The following is a 24108-nucleotide window of genomic DNA, read 5'->3' as shown; positions in this document are numbered from 1 at the left end:
CAGCTTTACTTAAAAAAAATTCATTCAGTTAATGTCTTGGGGTCTCTATGTGTTGTTCTAGAAAGCTCCGTAACTTTTTGATTGGTTTAAAGACCAAAGGGAAGTCACTGGGTTTGAAAAGCCAGCTCATGCTTGTCCTCCGTCATTGCCACAGCTCTTCCTTGAATAATACAAATTTGACAGAGATCTCTTCTTCTACTCGCTTATTGATAGTCTTGTAGAATTATTTCCTCAGTGACCATTCTTGGTTTTTGTAAAACATTTTATAAACCAAGTCGCTGTTGTTTTTTTTTTTTTTTAAGTAGTAGTGCCTACCAGTGTGTTTTAAAATCATGTATTTCAAAAAGATCATAAAGAAAAAGGTGGCTTTGCATTGTCATGAGTCATCTTATAAATAGAATGATTAATATTTTCCTCTGTACAGTCTTTCCTGGAGGGGATTTTGTTTCTGAAGAACTCTCCAAGGGCGAATTTTCCTAAGACAAATGTAATTATTATTGAAAATAATGGTATATGATTACTTAGTTATTAAAGCATACATAATCAGTCTTTTTGTAAATGAATGTTTAATGCAAAAATGCAACCCAAACAGAGCCAGAAAGAAACAGAAATTAATAATTACTATGCAGATGACGCTGGAGAAGATCTCTGTTGCAGACAAGCCGACTTTGAGCGCTCTGAGAGGAGGACTTGGTGCCAGATGAGCATGTGGCCCATTAACCCTCCTCTTTATAAGAGGACTCGTGACAGGCAATCAGGTTTATTTATGACCTTTCTGAGATGTATAATGGTCCAGCATCTCTAACTGGGCACAGGTGAAGGTGACCCCCGGGATCTCAGTGTCTCACTGTCTCCTCAAGCTGCTCTGCCGCTGGCTGAGATGCCAAATCCAAATTGGTCCTCTTCAGTGTAAAAAGTCGCTTTCAGGCTGAAGTAGGGATAGTAAAGAAGATGTCTCAACGTCTGAATCCCTTCATCCGAATGAGTATATTTCAGGGAATGACTTAATACTGAGTAGATAAGTAGGTTTATACTCAATAGGTGTCGATAATGGATTAAATAACATGACTTTTCTCAAGTTAAAGATGAAGGGTCAGAGGAGCTTTTTTTTTTGCACTTTGTAAAGAATATATATCAACTTAAACTATGGTTTTAAAATTATTTCTTATAAGATTTGATTCTAATAATTTTTTTAAATGTCAGACTGTCGTGTCTAAGCGAGCATTGCTGTTTTCAGTCGTTCCCACAGAAGAACATAGACTTGCTCAGCATTCTGGTATTATTCGTTAGTCAGTTTTGGACATTTGTTTTTGAATTACTTTTATTACCAATTTATAGGCCCCTTCATAGAAATGTGGTTAAGAAACATAAGAAAATTAGCTTTGTTACTGTTAATAGGCAACTAATTGTTTTTTTAAATGAAATATAACTATAGAAAAGCACACAAATGAGTGGTGGGTAGTTCAGTGAATTTTTATAAGATGAATACATCTGTGCAGCCAGCATGAAGATTAAGAAACACAGCATTTCTAGTCCCCGAGAACCCCCCCTCGATACTGCCCCCAGGTAACCACTGTCCTGACGTCTGACACTGTGGATTAATTTCGAATAAGCAGGGTAGTTTTTGGCTGCAGAGTGATGTTATCCAACTTGATTTCCCATTGTTTCCCTCAGACTTGTCTCTCTGACTGAGGAGTGTTCATAAAATTAAATCACCTTTAGTAAGTAATGGTCTGCTACTATAGGAAAATGGTGAAGCCACATGGAAGGTATTAAGGAGATGATACCTTCCTGATCATTTTGAACTTAATACAAAGGTAACCCCTAATCTTCGTTCAGTTATTTTTAAGGAAGGCTTTCTTTCTTTACTTGCATGACACCACGAACATGGATTTCTTGGCTTTAGTGACTTTCTTCTGTGACGTTGAATGAGCTCCATGGTGCTGTCTCTGGTTCTCGGCTTCAGTTTCTAATTGGTGGCACCTGTGGTGGTACGTGGCGCTCAATTGTCTCATTTTCTGATCACTCGAATAGTTTCTTTCATGTATATTTTGAGGAAAAGAAAATGTATTAGTGCTTCTCATTACTGCATTCTTAGCCTTGTTTGATATTTTGAAGTCAGCGATCATGAAGAATTTCTCCAAGAAAAATATGTTTTCTCTTGAGAGCAACCAAAAGGTTTAATTAAAAATACAGGAGAAGAAAGAATGGGACAACCCACAGGTGCCTGCGCCTGCTCAGAAGTCTCTCGTGATTCCTGTCTGCTCCTCTTTCCTGGACTTTTTAAAAAATTGACTTTATTTTTTAGAGTAGTTTTAGTTTTACAGAAAATGTGGGTGGAAAGTACAGAGAGTTCCCATATAACCTCTCATGTCCCCCGCCCCCCAGCCAGTTTCCCCAATTATTAACATCTTCATTAGTGTGATACATTTGTTAGAGTTGATGAGCCAATATTGATACATTATTATTAACTGAAATCCATAGTTTACATTAGGGTTCACTCTTGGTATCCATTCTGTGGATTCTGACAAATGTATAATGGCATGTATCCACCATTATAGTGTCATACAGAATTGTTTCACTGCCCTGAAAATTCTCTATGCTCCACCTGTTCATCCCGCCTCTAACACCCAGGCAATCATTGATCTTTTACTGTCTCCAGTTTTGCCTTTTCCAGGATGTCATATAGTTGGAATCATGCAGTATGTAGCCTTGTTAGATTGGCTTCTTTCACTTAACGGTATGCATTTAAGGTTCCTCCATGTCTTTTCATGGCGTGGTAGCTCTTTTCTTGTTAGTACTGAAGAATATTCCATTGTGTGCATGTACCACAGTTTGTTTATCCATTCACCTGTTGAAGGACATCTAGGCTGCTTCTAAGTTTTGGCAGTTATAAATAAAGCTGCCATAAACATTCATGTGCAGGTTTTGTATGGATATACATTTTCAGCTGATTTGGGTAAATGCTAAGCAGTGCGACTGCTGGATCACATGGTAAGAGGATAGTTAGTTTTGTAAGAAGCTGCCAAACTGGCTCCCTAAGTGGCTGTACCATTTGCATTCCCCCAGCAGTGGAAGAAAGTCCCTGTTGCCTCCTGGGCTTTTAGGCTCACAGTGTATCAACCTTCTTGGGGTCAGCAGTATTAAGTTGGGGTTGTGGTATCTGACTACCACTTTCCTTTTTTGAAGATCTGATAGGAACTTTCTCTGGAAAAAATCTACTTGTTGCATAAAACATGTAAAGTTGTATAACATCAAGGTTCATGGCTTGGAATCCAGATTGAGAGTATCTACTCTAGCTTCTAAAATATTTAATCTTTAAATCTGAAATTCGAAAGAACATGAAATCCTCAATGAAAGGAATTAGTCCCTTCTAGTCATTTATTATCTTTTCCTCGAGTAACAGGAGCAACCTATCATTTCAAATGATCTTTTTCTTAGAGGGGGAGTGTCAGAAGGTCTGGGTTAGTATTACCTTTGCTTCTAAAGTCTGTGACTCGAAGAGTAAAATCATCATTCCATAATTAGTTGGGGAAGAAGGTTGCCAAGAGCGACACTGACCCACACTCAGATGCTCATATAGTTGATTTGTTTATTATACCCCGACTTTGTTTTAAGGAGCAGGCAAGAGGTTTGGAGTAGGGAGAGAGGAGGAGCAGGACAATGGATAATTGTCAATATCAAAAAGATGTATTTCCAAAGTTTATAGACTAGAAGCTTTGTGTATATCCAGAGTAATTCAGTTTTGTTTTTGTTCGTATTCAGAGAAAATAGTACATTAAGTTAGATGGTCTTCTAAAAATGAACTCTGATAATTCAAATATGAAGACTTTGGGAGCTAGAGGGGACCCTGGAGTTTACTTCATGTATAAGCTTCATTAGAACAGATGAGGAAGCTAAGAGTAAATGACTTGCTTTGGTCACACTTCTTGGTGGCACCTAGAACCAGCATGTCCTGGTTTCTAGTCCAGTATGCTTTGCCACTACCCTGCCTGAAAAATAAAAGGCACAGTGAGAATTTTTTTAAAAAGAAAGAAAGAACAAAGAAATTGAGTCCGTGCCATGAAATCTTGTGTACAAGTACATGCGTTGTGAGCCTTCCACAAAGTGCGTCATGACAAACACATTTGACATGTGGAACCGTGACCCTGAATCCAGTTGCTATTTTCCTTTCCAGTTCCTGTACTGTAAGAATTATAAATGTGTAGCCATTATGGCTCTTGACCTCTTGATGTTTACACAGATTTTGTTCTTTTCTTCTGTTTTCAAGACTTTTTATTTATTAAATATTTTGACTGTGCCTCTATCTGATGTGAAATATTTATTTTAAGGACAGCAGAGGTCAAAAGTTAAATCTGGCCCAAAGGCTCCATTTTCCCTTTTTAAAAATTGTTTCCACTTTTAGGAACATTGGTGCCCCCTAGTGAGATAACTGGGTAAAAGCATTAGTTTAATGGATGGATGAAAGCTGTTGGCGTTTCCAAAGGGATGGTTTAGCAGTTTTGTTGACAATTAAAAATAAATGTAATCTTTTTTTTTTTAAGAAATTGAGACCAAGAAATGAGCAGCGAGAGAATGAACTGATTATATCTTTCCTGAGATGTTTATATGAGGAGAAACAGAAAGTTCACAGCCATACTGGGGAGACAAAGCAGGTATGGCATTTTTATCTCTTATAATTTTACCAGGACACTGATTAAAACAGAGTTTTGGGAATTTTCTGAAGCTCCGAATCCTCCTTTTCTCCCTGTATTTTATTTTCCTTTGTTACACATAGAGGGAAAATTTGGGAATATTTAGATTGTGCTTGGAAGAGGTGAGAAGTTTCTGTCTGCGTTGTCATGGGGTTAGGCAGTTGCTCTGACATGAGGACTGGTGTAGAGCGTCAAGGATGCAGTTTAAGCATCTAGACTTCTGGTGGTGAACATGACGCAGTCTGTACAGAAGCTGAAATCGAATGATGTGCTCCTGAAATTTATATAATGTTATAAACCAGTGTGACCTCCATAAAAAAAAGGTAACTCTGTGAGGTGAAAAGAATGAAGTTTAAGAGTAGATACGGCAATGACGAGCTACTGGGAGCCTGTCTCTGTCACCTCACCTTTCTCCCTGGTAAAATGGGAGTGACATTTTGTAGCTGCCTTCCAAATTACGTAAAGTGCGTAGAAGTTCTTTGTGATATAAATGCCATGTGGCTGTAAGACAGCGCTACTGACAGAGCAGATGCCGAGTCCACCTGGTTTATTTGCTATTCAGGTGTAGAGCTTCCATTAATTCCTGCCGTCCTCTGCCGTCCACAAGCCTTATTTAGCTTCTCCGTTTGTGGGGTGCTATGTCAGAAGCTGGGGCTACTTGCAGGTCTCTGTCTTTGAAGAGCTTCAAGTTAGGATTCAGTACACACAGTGCCATGGACCGTTTTCCTACATCGTTTGGACTCTGAGTAAGTCAATTCATAATAACTATTATAGCTTCAAAACATATACGTTTTATATTAAGTTACTTGTAGGCCAGAAAAATCAGTTAAGGATGTTCAAAAAATCTTTTAATTTTCCGAAAGTATATTGCCTTTTTTTAAGAAGACACTTACTGAATGCTTGGTCTAAAGGCGCTTTAATGCTCAGTCGTGTGCTCGCTCTTGCTCCTTCCCTGTAAACAGCCCGTGCTGTCCTGGTAACCGCACCATGGCGCAGTTTTACTTGGAGGCTCACATAGCAACTCTCCCCATCTGGTTTCTACCTGCCAGTTGGCCTTGGCAATCATGTGCCTTTCCTGAACTCTTAAAGCTCATGGACAGTGGCTGATAGTTTTCAGTCTCATTGGCCGACGGCAGGGTCCCTTAGCAGTGACTCTGCACCAGTACACTGTCTGTTTTTGACCTTCAGCCATTGTGTGTTGGCATTCCTCCCTTGCCAGCCTGTACCTTTTAAGAGAGCGTAGGCGTTCTCTGCTACTCCTGTTCACTTTTGGATGGCCACCCAGTCTGAGTTTTCAGTTAATTCTCTAGTTCGCTTTCCAAACTATTTCTCTTCTCATTTTCATTCCTTTTATTTTTTTTCTTTTCTTCCCCTAATCATTTTTCCCTGTTGTGATTTTTTTTCTCCTAACTTGTTCCAACAGGAAATGGATAATTTCGAAATAATTTATAAGTGCTAGAAGGGAATGGAGCATTTATGTTGGGCGGAAAATTTTGACCTAAGTGTGAACCCAATTTGTATGGAACAGGGTAGTATCTTTATGATTTGAGCATAGATTAGTCCAACAGGGAAATATATTTAATGGCTGTTTCATTTGAAAAAATCAGAATTCAGTGTAAAAGAGACTGAGCCTCACAAAACAGAACTGGCTCCTGGGCAGCTCTTTCTCCAGAGGTTTCTAAACATTCTGTTACCTGGGAGGCTCACGTCTTTGTCTATAAAGAGTTCCCCTGATCCCCAGATGTGGGGATGCCCCCAGTGTGAACACCCTCTCTGGCTCTGAGGACCAGGCTTTTCAGAGCAGCAGCCACTCGGTAGATGGATCAGGTGGAGCTTTGAAATTTGACATAGGGTCCTGCTCTCATTTTCCGCTACCAAATAGTTTGACCACATGGATTTCATTACCTCCTTGTTGGACCTAACAATTCCTGTAGCCTTTGAAAATGTGTTGTGATCTGACCTAGAGAGAGGTAGATCCATGGCTTTGACGGTGGACTTCTCTGGCCACCGGCCTTCAAAAGTGGACAGAAGACGATGAGCACAGACTCAGGGCAGCACTTCTCAGAGCCAGTGGGGACGCCGCACGTGCTGTTCAAAGACTAAAATGGCAGTTGGAAAGCTGTCAGAGGAATCATTTTCATAAAATGGAAAACAAACTGAATGAATCCTTTGATCTTTTGGAAAAGGATTCACTTTGGGCAAAGACTTATAAATTAATAAAATAAGAGGGTGTCGTGTTTTAGTGAATGGACATATCATTTGTACTTGTATTCACAGAGCTGGTGTAAAAATTAATAATATTAAATCAACTGCCACTTATTGAATGTTTGCCGTTTACAAGATACAGTTCTAATTCTTGACATGAATTATTCTGTTTCTTCTAAAACAACTTTTTTGTGGTGGGGGTATAATACTGATGTTAGAGACCGGCCACGGGGAACAGAGCTCAAGCAGTTTGTTAGGGAGTGGTGGGGCCAATGTGTCTGAGGTCCAAGGACATTATCTTAATTATTATGCTTTTTAGGGGTTTAACTAACAAAATTTAGTGTTATATAACTACTCATTGATTTGCCTGGGTCCATTTTCCAGTAGATAAATTTTTCTATTTTTCTGACATCTTATTATGAAAAATTTCAAGCATACAGAAAAGTTGAAAGAATTACATATGAGCATTCATACAGCCACTATCCAGATTGTAGCATTTTGTCATACTTGCTTTCCCAAATATCTGTCCATCGTTATTGTACCTTATTTTTGATGCCTTTCAAAGTAAGTTTCTGGTATCAGTACTCTTTATCCCTAAACACTGTAGCATATATATCATTAACTGGAAGTCAGTATTTGTTCATAATTTTTTGGAGAGAAAATTTACATATTGTAAGCTGCACAGGTTTCGAGATGCTGAGTTTTGAGGACTTCCTACATTCAGGTAGCCCAAACCCCTGTCGAGATACAGGGCATCCTCCATCACACCAGGAGGCACTGCCGTACCTCTTTTCCAGTCAGTCCTCACTACTCCTCCCCCAGGCAACCACTGTTTTGAATTTTTTTCACTGTGGATTAGTTTTGCCTGTTCTAGAACATTTTATAAGTGGAATCATATAGTATATGCTGTTCTAGTTCTGGCATAATATTTCTGATATTCATCCATTTGATATATTGTTGTGTATATCAATAGTTTGTTTCTTTTTATTGTATTGTGTCAGTACCACAGTTTTTCTCCATTCTCCTTTTAATGGACACCTAAGCTACTTCCAGGTGCTAGTTATTGTGAATAAGGCTGCTAGGAGATACACTGTGACCCCCAGGATGGTGGGTTCTGACCTGAGAACTTTAGTGTAGCATCACAGTTTAAAACTTGGCTCCAAATTTTAAGGCTCAGAGTTCGCCCATCTGTCTAGAGATGGGCAATATGACAACTGCAGTACAGTTCACTCTAGAGCCCTAGTTAGAAACTTATCCACGAACCAGCATCATCTTCAAAGGAGAAACTTCTAGATGCTTATTTTTAAATAAACAAGGGATATGCTGTTTTCTAAATATGAATTACATTCTGAACGTGCGTTATTTTCTAAATGTGAATTATTTTCAAACTATACTTGAATTATGACGATAGAAAGAATCTCACTAGGTGGTAGATGAGAGCAGAATCAGCATTGAATTAACTGTACAGAGATATTTGTGGCCTGGTTTAAAAAAAGAAAAACACAAGTGCAGTTTTTCTTCTGTCTGTGTGGGATCTACTACATGCTACTAGTTTTGTAGCTAGTATTTTCTTGATGTCTCAGAACTCAAGATGGTCCTATTTTATGAAAACTTTTGTTATGAGTTTGAAAGCAAATCCACAGCTTCTTAACTTTGTGAATGAGCTGGCGTTGGGTCGGAGGCAGGCTGCTGAGGGCCCTTTGTGGGTAATTCCCTTTGCTCTGGAGGCTGCCTTGAGTCTGGACAGGCTTATTTTGGGGAAATGATTGCACAGGACCACTTGCAACTAGTGAGGCCCCTGCCCATGGTGCACAAGGTTGGGCAGGCGCTCAGTCAACATTTGTTGAGTGAGTGTGTTACCTCAGGCGCATGTTTCTGTGGGCCTGTCTGGTGATCATTGCTTATTCACTTCTTCTTCAGCAAGCAAGTATTAAGTGTCCAGAGTGTGCTCAGTGTACTCTATGAAAACACGAAGATACGTGATAGTCTCCCTTCTTAAAGTTCTAAGCCAAGTAGTTCTTTTAATGCATGTTCCAGTTCTCATAGAAGTAAAATTCTGGATGACCGGACAAAGCCAAATGTAGCTCTTACCAGAATCTTTTCTTTCTCTTTTATGCCTTGAAAAATGTGTAACGTTCATTGGTGAATTAGGATTTCATTATTTCAAAGAACATGTAAGGTCTTTGACCAGCAAATAACTGAATAAAATGAAAAATGCTTCACTATAATAGGAATCAGGAGAAGACAAATTAAGAGACCATCTATACCCATCAGACTGGCAGAAATTGAAACACTTGACAATATCGTGTAAAAGAGATGAATTGGTATCATTTAAGGGAGAGAAATTTGACAGCTGAATATGCACAGACCCAGTGACGCAGCAAGGACATTGCTAATTATTTACCTTGCACACACTTTCACATGTGTGATAAGGAGCTATGTACAAGAGAGTTTACTGCAGTCTCCTTTGTAAAAGCAAGAAAAGGGAATCGTGTTTAACAACAGGAACATGAATAAATTGTGTTATCATACAGTCAAATATTACACTCTGATTAAAGTGAGTGAATCAAAGAACATTTGTCAACACGGATAAATTAGAAAACAAGACTATAAGAAAGCTAATTACAGAAGGAAATGTACGGTATGATACATTCATTTAAAGTTTCAACTACATGTAAACCAACAAATATGTTTTATGGATACATACATATATATAAAAGTGCAAAATTTGAGTTGATAAACACCAAATTCAGGAGAGGGGTTACTTCTGCGGATGGAGGAAGGAGCGTGGTTCCAGGAGACTTCAAAGACGTCTGTAATGTTTTCTGTTAAAAGTAGAAATAAATGGAGTAGCTAGTAATCGTGAAAGCTGACATTTGCTGGGTGTCAGGTATGTTCTGCATGCCTTAGTGTGTACTCATTTAAACCTCACAGCTGCTCTGTGAGGAGAGTTCCTTGGGTGTCCTCAGTCTGCAGGTGGAGGAGCTGAGGAGGGCAGCAGGTAATACCCTGCCCAGGGCCACCTAGCTAGGGAGCAGCAGAGAAGCACCTCACCTGGGCACCGAGCTCCAGAACCTGTGCTCCTCATTGCTCTCAGCACCTGCAAAATGTTAACTCGGCCAAAGGAGAGGGTGCACAAAATGTAACAGCAAAAAGAGTTGTTGATTTTTACTGTAATGGAGGATGTGTGTGCTTGTGTGTTTTTCTAACAAAATCATCATCTAGCAGGAAGCAATCAGGTAACAATCTATAGAAGTAAGAAACAATTTAATCTAGAGGATTTGTGTAGGTTTTTTTAACAAAAATACCTTTTTGTTAATAAGTAACATTAAACTTCGTTTAGTGGTTGGCAGACAAACTCCATTGTGTTGTCAGGTTCCTGTTATGGTCAGTTAAGGGAGAGAAGCTTGGTTACAGAGGAGAATGAAAGGGATGATGGAAATAGTAGGCAGGAGAGTGGAACAAGTAGGGAAGAGAGCTTTCTATACAAGGGGATGAAGGGACTAGTACAGGCAGAGAGAATGGATTCTTCAGGAGATAAATCTCAGCCTCTGAAATGCCCCAGAAGGTAAGTTGTTACTTTACTTTGAAAAGCTAATCATAGCTACCTTTGTACCAGAAGCTGTGCCCAATGCTTTACCTGTTTTAATCTTACAACACGGTGTTGTGATTAGATCTTGAGGTTGGTCTCAATTTACAGAAGAGGAAATTGCAGTTCAGAGAAAGTAAGTAACTTGCGTAAGGGCACAGTTAGTGAATGACAGATCTCTGATCCAGTTGCAGAGCCCGAGCTCTGAACTGCTGTATTAACTGATTGGTTTCTAAGCACATTTCCTCATTTTGTTGGAGTAGGCATAGCAATTCTTTGAGGCAAAATTACTTCCTGGACTTTCAGCCATGTCACCCAGGAGTAGATGATACGAGGTCACAGAAAGAATTAGAATAATAGCCTTGGGTCAAAAAGGTACACCCTAAAATTGACAACAGACATTAGTTCAGGCTGAATCCTCCTCAGCAAAAAAGGAAAAATACGGATGCGTCCTAGAGATTTTTCAGTCCTTTTAAAAAGGAGGAAGGAGGGAAAGAAGCTGTGTAAGTGACTTAACTTTTCATTGTTTCACTTTTTAGACATCACAGATTGCAGCAGAGAATATTGGAAGTGAAATCGCACCCAGTGCCACTCGATTTAGGCTAGATATGCTGAAAAACAAAGCAAAGAGATCTTTAACAGAGTCTTTGGAAAGTATTTTGTCCCGGGTAAGTAGCATAATTTCTCCTAATTTAAATTAAATCACTTTTTTAAGAGAGCATGAGATTCAGTTCTTTACTGTTATTCCATCAGTGTTCATCATAGAGGGGTAAAACCTTTTTAAATGTCTTCTCAGTCTTAGAACAGTGTTATCTGTACTTAAAATTCAGTCTTTAACTTGGCCTGAATTAGAAAAATTCTCCACTCTTTTGTATTACACAATAGCCCACGGAATTTTTTGTCTTCCAAAAGAATGTCATTCATCGGCCAGTCTTATAAAGAGCAGAGTTAGACACACCAAGATATGGGTGCCATTCTCCCTAGTGTCACTAAGCACAACTGAAAAATCCAGTTACTGTCAGCTGCTGCTGCCATGTGTCTAGAACTCTATAGCAGGGGTCAGCAAATAGCACCTACTTCCTGTTTTTGTAAATGAGTTTTATTGAAACACAACCGCATCAGTTCATTCCCCTGTTGTCTGAGGCTGCGTTTGTGCAGAGTTGAGAAGTTGCCACAGATGCCATATGGTCCACAAAGCATGAAAGATTTATCATCAGGCCCTTTACAGAAAAAGTTTGTGACCTGCAACTCTAGGAAGAATAAAGTCTTCATCAGTCTGGGACGTATTTAAGAAATTACTTCCCCCCATGAGTGTAAATATCTTTGATGAAACTTCTAAGAAATGAAGGTTCAGTTTTTTTTTTTCAAAGTTTCACACCTTTCAATATCTTCTTATAGTTCTTTGTGACTTCATGACACTCCATCTGAAACATACTTTATTTTTTTAGTTAAAGTTAAATTTTATTTTGTTTGAAGATGTTTCTGAGAATTTGGCAGCATCCTTACAGATAATTAAAAACCATTCATTTGCAAAACCAGGGTTAGGAGAGCTGCCTTTGAGAGCTCCCAAATGGATGGAATGTTTGAGCATCATGCAGCTGGCAGGTTTATGACGACAGGGGAGAGGGTCGCTGAGTATGCTTATTTTAGCACTTGCTTTTCTTCATAGATGAATTGTTTCTTCTTCCTGCCTGTTATCCCTGCCAAATGACTAATCCACAAGGTGTTTTAGAACATTTAGGTTGGTGTGTTATTAAGAAAAGAAAAAGATGACAGAAATGTTGATGTCTTAATGTACGTCTGTGCTCAGCAGCATTTCTCAGTAGATGCATTTTTCCTGAGCTTAAGTAGACCAAGGCATTTCCAGCTGACACCTTTGCTGAAGCCTCAGGGTCGTAACTTGACTGCCTTTTCTTTATTAGGGTAATAAAGCCAGAGGCCTGCAGGAACATTCTGCCAGTCTGGATCTGGACAGCTCCGTGTCCAGCACATTAAGTAACACCAGCAAAGTAAGCACATTTTTCTTTATATGACACCCTGAAGAAACCAGCAAATGGGTCTTGTTCATGTCCTATCTACAGAGCCTATCAAAAGGAACAAAAGAAGCTCCAATCGTGAAAAATTCGGTGCTTCCAGACTTTTGGGTGCAGATGGAGGGCTGGTCATGCAGTTGTACTGTAACATTAAAGTTTTACATAACAAAGCAGATGGCCATTCCATAGGCAAAGAAACAAGACCACAATTTTAGACCACTAAGATCTAATTTATCACAAGCAGCCAATGGATTTTTTTTCTCAAGTATATTTTCCGATGTTAAAAATAATTAAAATTGGGAAAATCTTAAAAGTGGGTTTGTGAATTCCTAGAAGCACTCAACTTCCTGAAACTTACTTTATCCTCTAGCTGGCTCTATGATTATAATTAAACATTACTGTTTTTATAAATAAGCAAATAAGCTTCGCCCCTTGCATCTGCCACCCAGCACAGCTTTGTGATAATGAGCAATCTCGCTGTTGTTTTTCATAACAAACCTGTGTCTATGTCTTTGTTTTAATTTCTTCCTTTCTAGACTTTTAAGCATATTTAAACATGGTTAGTTCAACTTTTTAACCACCAAAAAGTGGATTTCGGTTTTGTGCTGGAGAGGTCAGCTTTCCTTCTGCTACAGGAGCACCCTCAGATGCAAGCAAGAGGAAGTGTTTGTGAAGGCCAGCTCCTTACCACAGGAACTCTGAGTTTTCCTGAGATCTCTCCTGGGCATGTGGCTTTCAAAGTTTTTAGATCATAAGCCATAGTAAGAAACACCTTTAACACTGTGAGATGATTCACAAACACACACACATGCAAAATAAAATTTCAAAGAACAACGTTTACTATAGACAACATGTAATACATAATGGTATTTTCTTATTCTCTTTTATTTAAAAAATGTTAATGGAAAGCCATTAAATTGATATCACTACCTACTAATGCATTACATTCTACAATTTGAGAAACACTGCATAAGATGAGTGCTTCTCAAATTCTAGGTGCACCTTCAATGGGGTTCTGGGTCACAGTGCAGCTTCCGATTCAGTAGGCCTGAGGTGAGGCCTGAAATGCTGACTCTTTGACAAGCTCCAAGGTGATGTTGATGCTGCTGGTCTGTGGACCCATTTTGGAGAGTGAGGCCCTAGATGCTGGTCTTCTGAACGTGATTTTCTAAGTTAAAATGTACTTGAAAGTAGCATCGTCTGCCCTCCATCTACTACACACTGATTCTACCCCACAATTCATTTTAAGTTTGGAAACATGGTTTATCTGCTGTATACAGATGAACAGGACAGAGCCCCTGCCCTGTGGGAACTTAGCTGGTCGGAGAGAGATGACAGATACTCGGATGACACCAGCATTGAGTAGAGTGTGTAGGAGCCCTGAGAGTTCAAATAAGAGGCGGTGGAAACTTAGTAGTCGCAGGAGCAGGGCTAAGGGGAGTGACTTTTGATCAGTGGAACTAGGGAAAGCTTGGGGAGGGAGACAGTGATGCTTTTGAATTAAATCTTGAAGAAAGTGTAGGAGTTGTACCTGTGGAAGTGGACAGGGAAGAAGGTGTTCCAGGTAGGTCAGTGTGAATAGAGAAATTCATGTCACTCAAGTGACTTTTCCAGTAAGTCTTACTGCTTTTTAAAAAATTCTTCTCGAAAACACAGATCTAGGAATATACATATAGCTTGAATTTCTAGGGTAATTCTAAGAGAAATGCAACTTTTCAGAAGCCACCTGTGTGTGGTGTACGTGTATTTTTATGGGCACGTCTTCACGTCGTCTTTTCGTCCTGAGATTGAGAAACTGTTGTAAAGGTATGCTATTTATGTAATTGGGTCTCTTCCAATAAATTGATCATCTAGGAGTCTCAAAGAAGCTGAACATCAGAGTGGCCCTTTCAGGTGTAAGAGTAAGCAGCAGGGTAGCTCTTTCACATAATTTGGAGGGATGTTAATGAGAATTGAGATGAACAGGTTTACGTGCTGGAGGTGGTTTGCTGTGATCCTAGACAAGTTTTAAATCCTTACAAGTCTTTGGAGCTGAAGAGTCCTGAAGAATGAAGAATTTCAGTTATATTTAAAATAATTAACATTTCATAGTATGTTAGGAATTAAGCTTTTCCTATCTAATTCCTACAAAATAAGTGTATATAACCTCTTCCCTCAATAAACATAAATTTAATTTTTTAAGTTAAAATCCTTAATACCTTTCATCTAAAAGGCACTCAACTGTAGCTGGAATAACAGAATTTAGATTCTCCAGTCCACCATTAGCTGCATTTATTCCTTTTTTCATATTGATTTATTTATCCCTTCCAGCAATTCCAGGAGGGACAAACTGGTACATTTTCTCTTATATTTTTTGATTTGAGAAAAATATATTGGCCACCAAGCATGTCCTGGCTGTGCAGTGCTGAGGGTCGGTGTGCATGAGTTATGTAGCAGTTCACTCCTTTGAAGAAGTACACATCTCAAAAGCCTGCAGTGTTAAATTATTGTCACGATTCTCAACAAACGTTTGAGTACCCCCTCAGTAAATTCATTGAGTATCTAATAAAAGAATAACTAATATTTGTATAATATTTTACAGTCAATAAAGTACTCTCAGTTGTGTTATCTTTCTTAATTCTGAAACCCAGTGAGATGAATTTTCACTATCCTCTTTTACAGATGAGGAAATCGAGGTGCAGGAAGAAGTTAAGTGATTTGCCCAGAATTGTGGCAATAGTACCTAGAGAGAGAGATTTTTCATATTCTAAGAATAATGTAGGATATAATTTTTAATCCTCAAGATTACCAAATCTCAGCATTAGGTCAAGTTCAGAGAGAGCCTTAAAATGTGGGTGTAACCTGTGTGAACACAGCTGGCAGAGAGACAGAACTTCTTGATGTCTTTAAACAGTGCAGACAAGTTACACAACCCTCCTTATACTTCTTACGAGCAGAGAGCTGTTCTCTAGAGAGAGGGAACTATTTCGGTTTTGTTTAGAACAGTTACATGTTCTGGTTTAGTCCTTTTAGACTTGCACTTGGGCAGTTTCCCTGTTTGTGCAGCAAACTGGCATTGTGTCTTTGACAAGCAGGCATTTAACGGGCCTTCATTTCCTTGTGTTTTTGGTGGCCTCTAGATGGGATTATGATCAGATGTGCCTACATATTGAAATGTTTTCCTGCCCCTGGGATTAGAGATTTGTAAATCCCACAGATTCCCTGTGGGATGTCTGATCCACTGTCTCTTTGCTGCCAGGAGCCGTCTGTGTGTGAAAAGGAGGCCTTGCCCGTCTCTGAGAGCTCGTTCAGGCTCCTTGGCTCTTCGGATGACCTGTCAAGTGACTCAGAGAGCCATCCCGCAGAAGAGCCCGCCCCGCTCTCCCCGCAGCAGGCCTTCAGAAGGCGTGCAAACACCTTGAGTCACTTCCCTGTGGAAAGCCACGATCCTCCGGAACCTGCCCAGGGGTCTCCAGGGGTCTCACAAAGAAAACTTACGAGGTATCACTCAGTGAGCACAGAGACGCCTCATGAACGAAAGTAAGAATTGTTTAAAATGTAAATTTGTTGTATAAAATAGCTGGGGCATATCTGTTCCTAACCAGGTATGTGTAACCCGGATAGGTTTATTGGGTGCAACAGAAACCTGAGTCCGGTTTTACTTGGCTTAAGAAGGTAAAACTTGAAGCGCTGGCATGTTCCTCCCACCTTCCTGTGTTGGGGAGTATGTGGATATAAGAGATATTTGTTACTTATTCAAGTAAGAAGTACAGGTATTATGAGGAAGCAGGTAAAACTGAGAAGAAATAGCCCTTAAAATGTCTAATAATCCTTCTTCAAACAGTGTGAGAGGCAGTATTGACTTTGCAACGTAGCTGCTGGCTTGAAGGGAAAGTAGTGAGTAGGCAGGTGGGTGAGTCTGCTCATTTGAAACCTGGAACATTTCTGCAGTGGGACGCAGATGCGTGATCAGTGCTGAGCAGAGCGTGAGAGTCCACCAGACGCCTGTGCTGGACGCAGCAGCCTTGGGCCCTGGTCCCAGCTCTGCCTTGAACTGGTTGTGACCTGGACAAATTTGCTTAACTTCTCTGTGTGACAAAATTGGAATAGATGTTTTCTAAAATCTCCATCGGTGTGAGAACTCTAGATTCTTCTAACCAAGATGTACTAATTTTAATAATTGGGCTCTAATGAGCACTGGAATTTCCTGGTTATAGAGATGGGTAAGCAATATAGTAGCCGAAGTTCTCCTGCTTCTTTCTGGGGTCCCTTGGTAATTAATTTGACCCTAAGTGTCAGAGACCATAAATGGACTCCGAGTTATCTTTAAAAATAACTTTTAAAATCTTTTACAATCCTTCACCTTATAAATATGAAGTAGGGCCACACCTCTGTACAGTCGCTGCCTTCCTCTTACTGGTGACAACAGAAGCCGCAGGACGTGTGTCGGCACAGGTCACACACGGATAATGGAGGGTCCGTGCAGAGGTGCTTGGAATGTGTCCAGTGAAGAAGTGACGGCGTTAACAATCCTCGAACAATGGAGGAGAGCCTCTCAGCTTTGTTTTCAGTCACTAGTCATTGAAAATAGCTATGATGGCTCTTTGGAATTCGGCTGGATAACTATGATCCTAAAGCAGGACACACTTCAGAAGTCATTTAATAATAGGACATTTTAGAGACAAGCATAGTTTGAGGCTTTATGCGGTTCTTGTTTCTTAAAACCCTGTATACGCACTACTTCTGTGTGGTCTCTCCACTGTGTTCCCACCCCTCTATTTCTGGCATTTTCTGTGCTAATGGAAACATTCCTGTCTGGGGATTCCTAGTTCTCTTGCTAAGCCTCTGTTCTACACAAGCCAGAGGTGGGAGGAAGTTAGGGGCCCCGATGGTGCATTGCCTGTCTCCCCTAGGAAGGCAGCGTCCTGATGGATCACGCTGGACAGAGGTGATGAGAGGGCTGGAGAAACCTCCCCCTCCCCAGCACACCTATTTTTCTTTCTGCCCTCCTTGTGGACTCTTTTCTCATTTACGTACAGGAAATGAGACATTGAAATTCAAGGCAGGTTATTGTTCGTGTAAAAGAGAGGTGTATTTTTAAAACTCTGGGTTTTGTTTTGCTTTCCTTTTCTTTTGTTTTAATTTTAAAAAGTTTTTTTTTTCCTGTTGGTTCCTAAAAAGGGAATAGAAGGCAAAGTACTCTTGGGTGCATAGACATGTGAGAAATGATCAAGGATGGCCGGCCCAGGGGCCGAATGGTTAAGTTTGCATGCTCCACTTTGGCGGCCCAGGGTTTTGCCAGTTTGGATCCTGGGCACAGACATGGCACCACGCATCAGGCCATGCTGAGGTGGCATCCCACATAGCACAACCAGAAGGACCTACAACTAGAATATACAGCCATGTACTGGGGGCTTTGGGGAGAAGAAGAGGAAAAAGAAAAAAGAGAAATAGCTTTTGGCAGGCAATAAGAATAAAGTAGGATTTATTTTACAATACTCTTTTTTTTTTTTTTTAAATGAAAACTACCTTTGCCAGCAAGAGTTGGGATGCAGAAGAGAAGTGAAAAGCTGCCCTCTCACCCTGTGGTGCTTCCTCTTGGAATGATGGGACACCCACAGCCATGTCCGTTCTCTCCTGTTTCCTCCGTGTTTCTTGCAGCGGTCCCCTCTCCCCCTCTAATCCCCCCTGCTTTCTCTCTAATTGCTATTTAGTGTGGATCATCCACCTGTTGGCGAGTCTAAAAGTTGCTCAGGTCAGTCTTCAGCTCCTGCTCCTCCACCTCGTCTTAACCCCTCCGCCTCCTCGCCAAATTTTTTTAAGTACCTAAAACATAACTCAAGTGGAGAACAAAGTGGGAATGCTGTGCCAAAGAGGTGAGCGCACTCGCATGGCAAGTTCAGTGTCGTTTGTCTTCCTGGGAAGTTCACACACAGGATTGTGCTGAATGGAGGGAAAGTCTCTGCAGAGAACCTGGGGCACCGCTTGTGTGTGTGTGTGTGTCTGTTTTTGGTTTTATTTCACACTCTCATTTGAACCGACTTAATTTCACTATTCATTAATTTTCTCAATTATTATGAAAACAGACTTTGATGGCAAGCTGTTTTTTATATCCTTATTTTCACGTTGCCCCTGCCCTAGTTCACACACATGCACAGGTTAACAACACTGTGTTTGACCATATGGACTACAAGTTGTGCCATATCAGAAACTTCTTGATTAATTTAGGAAAATTATTTTTTCCAGTTTGAAAGGAACAGTCATTTTGGAAGATGGACTGATTTTTATTTTGTTTTATTTCATTCTGGTAAGAATGGTCAACATGAGATCTACTCTCTTAACAAATTTTCAATGTGCACAACACAGTATTGTTAACAATAGGCACAGTGTTGTATGGCAGATCTCTAGAATTTATTCATCTTGCATAACTGAATGGATTGATGTTTTTCAATTAATTCATTGATTCCATTCATTTAAAAGTGGAATTTTACTGATGGAAAATGAAAGTTAAATCTCACTTGTAAACTATTTTTAATTTCTTACCTGGTTTAATTTTCTTAGCATTAGAACTAAAATGTTTCTTTTATTTTGAAGTTTATGTTTTATACTTTGTGTGTTTGTATTTCTTTATCCTAAATTCTTTCTTCAACCAAACTCTCAGCATCTCCTACCGTAATGCCCTGCGGAAAAAACTTCATTCTTCTTCCTCTGTGCCAAATTTTCTAAAATTTCTGGCTCCTGTAGATGAAAATAACACCTCTGACTTTATGAACACAAAAAGGTAGGGTTTAATTTAGATATTTCAAGCCTGGGTAGAAGTGTTGAGTTGTTGGATGTACAGGGATTTTTAGCTGTTCTTTTGTCATTTAAAAAGTCATTTTAGCTAAATCTATTGTATCTTCTTTCTTAAACTTTTTTCTTACTGAATGTCATTTTAAAAAATGTGCATTCGACCTGTTCTCCATTTTTGACTAGGATTAGTTTATTAATGTGGTGTTATCATCAGAAGATTAAAGAAAGTCTTAACCAGTTCTCTAAGAGATAGCACTGTTTCTGGATAGTGAGCATGTGGCTGTCAGGGTTAAATCAGGATGTTTGATCTGTAAGTTTGGATGATTGCTTAGTTGTGGGGATATACTCGGGTGTGAATTAGGGTTTCCCCCAAGTTGTCCTGGGAATAGGAAGAAAATTAATGATTAGAGATTATATTTATGTACATTGATAAATATACTTTGTTTTGTAGTTTTAAAAATGCAAATGTTGGAACAATCATCATCAGCAAGTGACGGCATAATTATTGCCTTGATGGTTCTGTGTAATTTAACTTTTTTCATTTTTGGTGGTGATCTGTGGAGAGACAGGCTTTGCTGGGAAAATATTCCCACACACAGTCTAGGGCAGATGGCGGCCCTGGTGACAGTGCCCCCTTTAGGCAATTTCTCTTTTCCGAAGCGGCACCAAGAGAGGCCCAATTGGAAGCTAACGATGTGTGCAGCATATTTCTTAATATCGTTTACAGTAGAAATAAATTAAAGGGGTGTGATCTTGCTGTGTTCATTAAAAGCATCCTGTGAGAAAGCAGTCCTTCAGGAGTGTTGACCCACCATGAGCCTGATTTGGTGCCTGTGATTATCTAATTATGTTTGCTTATACAGAGAGAATTGGTAGTTTAGTGCTCTGTTTTAAAAAAAAAGAAAAAAAGTCAAGCTAAAGTACCTGTTTCTATCTCCCTACCAGTCCTAAAGCAATCATCTTGTAATTTTAGGGACTTTCAATCCAAAGCCAACCATCTCGGGGATGCCAGTGGGACCCCCGTAAAGACACGGAGACACTCGTGGAGGCAGCAGATATTCCTCCGAGTGGCAACCCCCCAGAAAGCGTGCGATTCTCCCGGCAGATATGAAGGTAAGGCCCACCCCTAGCAGAAAGGAAGCTGCTAGATTCTGGCGTGCATTTTACCTGTAACAAAAGTACATTTGGTGGAAGAAGAGGCAAAATGAGATTTCCAGTCCAAATCATCCCCTGATTTTAAAGTTCCCTGGGCAAGCAGCTCCAATGACCATGCCTATCACTGTTTCCAGAGGATTCCCAAATTCCAGGGACACCGATCCCAGGGCTCAGCGTCTTGCAATACCTTGTCTTAAAAATGTCGCCCTGCTGAGCTTTTGAGACCGCTCACCCACCATGCCCGTGGGAGTGTTGAGGGGCTCAGCCTGCTGCCCCCACTTCCCTCCTTCCCTTCCCACTGTGTTCCCAAGCTGGTCTGTGTTCCCTGTCTGCAGTCGCAGTGTGGGTTTGCACGCTGCCTCCGCGTGGTGTGGTTTTAGAGTTACCCCCGATCCCAGTACTCTGGTCACACTGTGATGCTCCCTGCTGGGTCAGTTGCTGTCACTCAGTCTTGTGGCATCAGAGGACCGTCTTGTGCCCTCTCATGCTTCTTGTCCTCCCCAAATAAATATAGAGTGTGCTGAAAAGTCCGTCTTTAGGCCTTCGTACGTTGAGTTATAATGTAAAACATGAGTTTAAATGCAGTTCTGACTAAAATTAAGATTTTTCTCTAACCAATGATATCATAAGCTTTCAACAGCAGATAATTCCTTTCCACAGTGTTTTTTAACCAGAAAGCATTTTCTCCTCAAAAAAGCAAAGCAAACAGTAGAACTGCCAAGATTACCTGAATCTGAGGAGATGGCATGTCGTGTGGATTCACTCTTGTCCCTTGACACACTTCTGTACGACTCTTAGGAAGCAGCACAGGCTAATCTGAGAGTTTTCAGACGAGGTTCTGTGTACCTGCCTGCGGGAGGAGGCACTATTGGACCCCTCCCCGCTTGTTCGCCTCACCCCCCACCCCTCTGTCACTTCTCTCTCTCTCCCCACTTCCCTTCCCCCCTCCCTGAGAGTTCTCCTTAATATTTAATTTAAAAAATGAATCCTCTGCCAAGTTAAACTAGAGCCCGGTTTGGGCTCAGCAAGCTTTGTGACATACATCATATAACTTCATTTACTCTTAGTTCCTTCAGTTGGAAAATGGTTATAGTAATGTTGGCTCTTCCTATCTCATGGAATTAATTAAATTATAAATGTAAAAGTACTTTGAAAACCTAAAGACATAGCTAATGTAAAGTGATCACGTTATTTTGTTACCAATATGAGATTGGAACACTGGTGTTCAGCCTCTTATACTATTGTTCCCAGCAGGAGCAACATCAGAGAACACTAGAAAGACTGCATTTATAAATTCAGTGAGATTTTAAAAAAATTTCAGTAAATTGAGTTATTTCAATTTATATCAATTTAGAGAGTTTAGTTTTGAAGATTTCATTTTTTCAGATTGTCTAGTAATGTCCGGTGGCCAGATTGTGTGACCCAGTTCCTTCGTCTCTAAGCTTCTTTTAAAACTTCTAAGCCAAGGGGTCTGCTTGGCTGGTGGCTATAGAAATCATCAGGCTTGTACAGTGCACAGCCCCGAGGGCCGTGCTCCAGGTTGGAACTCTGGCCTCTAACGAAAACTTGGCCATCTCTGCAGGCCCCACCCCAGGGTCACTCTTGTCCCGAGTGCGGAAGTGTGGCCACTTTCCAGACAGACACTACTATCTCCCAGTCAGTGTCTGAGGACCTGAGTCGGAAGGTTAGTCACTGCTGGCAGATGCTTCCCTGGAGAACCCCAAGCCGGAGAGGGCGAGTAGAGTGCACTGGGGGCAGGTGAGAGGACTGGCTCCTGTGTCAGCCCAGCCGGAGAAGCGTTAGGATTGGAAAGGGAAGGAAGCTTGGGTCCACATTCTCCTTTTGGAAGCTTTTCTTTTTAGTCAGTTTAGTCTGGGAATATTGTAAGAGGTGGATAGTTAGCTCAAGGTGCATTGTTATGTGTGATATTTGCAGTTGACAGGGTTCTTTGGTGAATTCTGGCCTAGCTGACACTGTAGGGCAGAAGTTTGCAATGAATGAGATGGGGTAATTGGTTGTTGCCCCAGGGGTCAGAGCACTAGCAGATCCCATTGATACCCTGGACCCTGGGCAGCATGGTTTCTAGGCAACTGAGAACGGAGCACTTGGTATTGTCCATCTCTCTTGCTGCAAATGGTACTCAAAATAATACTCAACGGAGTACCCAAATGTCCTGCTGACTGGTTTTCCTGGGGTCACTGGCATATTGGTAGGAAAGCAGAGAGCTGGCCTCCTGGGCCTGGGAGGCTCTGAGGTGGTCACAGTGTTGATGTAGGGAAGGAATTTAGAGCCCATTTAGGATCGCCTCCTCTGCAAGCAGGAGCAGAGCGACTGCATTCAAATCCCAGCTTTTCCTTAGGAGCCGTGTACTGGTGCAAGCTTTCTAAAATTCTCACCGGTGGCATAGGATTAATTATGCCTCTTGCCATACTGATTGAGATACGGGAGCATGATGCGTTTACTGACATTTTATTTAAAAGTGTTCAGAATTCATAAGCGTAGAAATAAAATCAGTGAAGCGAACGTTTCCAGTATAAAGTCACCTCCCTGGTTGTGGAAGTCCCTCCGGTGCTCCCAGGCTGCGGCTCCTCCTGCCTCAGCCCCTCCACGTGGGGGCGCCGCGGAGCTGCCGCCCCGCCAGCGCCTCCTGCTGCGTGGAGCTCCGTGGTGGCGGAGACGCGTGGCCCGGGGCCCGGGTTTTGACTCCTCTGCTGCCAGCGTGAGCGGAATGGCGGTGCCCCACTCCTCCCCTGCTGCAGTGGCGAGGCCCTCCTGCTGCAGAGGGCTCTTCCTCCCAGGTCCTGTGACGGGGTGGGGTGCGCGTGGGCTGAGGGGGAGGGACAGGGCCGGAGGGAGGCCGCGGAGAGGTGACTGAGCTGTGATTTGCGGCCGAAACGACAGAACAGCCCCGACGCCAGAAGTGGAGTTTCGATGTTTAAAAATAGCGCCCCAGCATGGCGGGGCGATCCCATGCAGGGAGTGCTTGTGGAGATTGAATAATGCATTTAAATGTGTAGCGATAAAATTCAAGTGCACTTTCTTAGATTGAGCCAAATCCTGCCCCCTGTCATTCCATCCCTTGGGTCCGCTCTGGTCGCTGAAGCCACACAGCATGCACGTGCTTCCACTTCCTGTTCTCCAGGGGGCGGAGAGCCCTAGAAGACGCTGCTTCCCCTACAGCTCTTTCCAGGCTAATTGCCATGGTTCCTTGGCCCTCGCGCAGTTTTACTGTTGGGTCCCCGCTAGGCAGAGCCCTGTCCTCTGAAGACGCTGTGTCGCCATGGAGCCCTGCGCCAGCACAGCGTTCCTCCGTCCCCAGCCCTTACCTCCTCTTGTTCCAGCGTTCTCTGCATACAGGGTCACCTTCCTAGTCTGTTTCTGCTTTCAGTGATTAACTCACATTCTTGGCTCTTATTGTATCTTGTCCCTTGGGGCATAAACTGTTGTATAAAAATTTAAAAACTGCACTCTAGCTGCACTTGAGTAGGGCTTTTTAAAGCTTTTTACCAAGCACTTTGTCCCTGTGAAGTATTATGGCATGGGTTTTGGGGTGGTTTTGAAGCTCAATCCTGGTGACCGCTTGTAGAGAGCTGGGTAACATTGAGGAGCCCTCTGTGTCTGTAAGTGCTTGATAAACGTGCTGAACACGGCAGGGCCCCGC

General features: G+C 41.3%; 1 protein-coding gene across 6 annotated transcripts in view; it reads left to right on the top strand.

The window, feature by feature from the left end:
* Nucleotides 1-24108, top strand: part of TBC1D1 (TBC1 domain family member 1) — a 217699-nt gene that overhangs the window by 116380 nt on the left and 77211 nt on the right. For 2 of the 6 annotated variants that reach the window (XM_008523028.2, XM_070615170.1), the window contains 7 exons: nucleotides 4545-4655; nucleotides 11028-11156; nucleotides 12411-12497; nucleotides 15760-16040; nucleotides 18215-18376; nucleotides 19162-19281; nucleotides 20266-20405. In XM_008523028.2, the coding sequence (XP_008521250.2) occupies nucleotides 4545-4655; nucleotides 11028-11156; nucleotides 12411-12497; nucleotides 15760-16040; nucleotides 18215-18376; nucleotides 19162-19281; nucleotides 20266-20405 (1030 nt within the window). The remainder of the gene's footprint in view (nucleotides 1-4544; nucleotides 4656-11027; nucleotides 11157-12410; nucleotides 12498-15759; nucleotides 16041-18214; nucleotides 18377-19161; nucleotides 19282-20265; nucleotides 20406-24108) is intronic. The other 4 variants (XM_070615168.1, XM_070615169.1, XM_008523029.2 and 1 more) reach the window with 2 other exon arrangements.

This window comes from Equus przewalskii, chromosome 3, assembly GCF_037783145.1.
Source record: "Equus przewalskii isolate Varuska chromosome 3, EquPr2, whole genome shotgun sequence".
Taxonomy (NCBI): Eukaryota; Metazoa; Chordata; class Mammalia; order Perissodactyla; family Equidae; genus Equus; species Equus przewalskii.
This window is presented reverse-complemented; position numbering and strand designations above follow the sequence as displayed.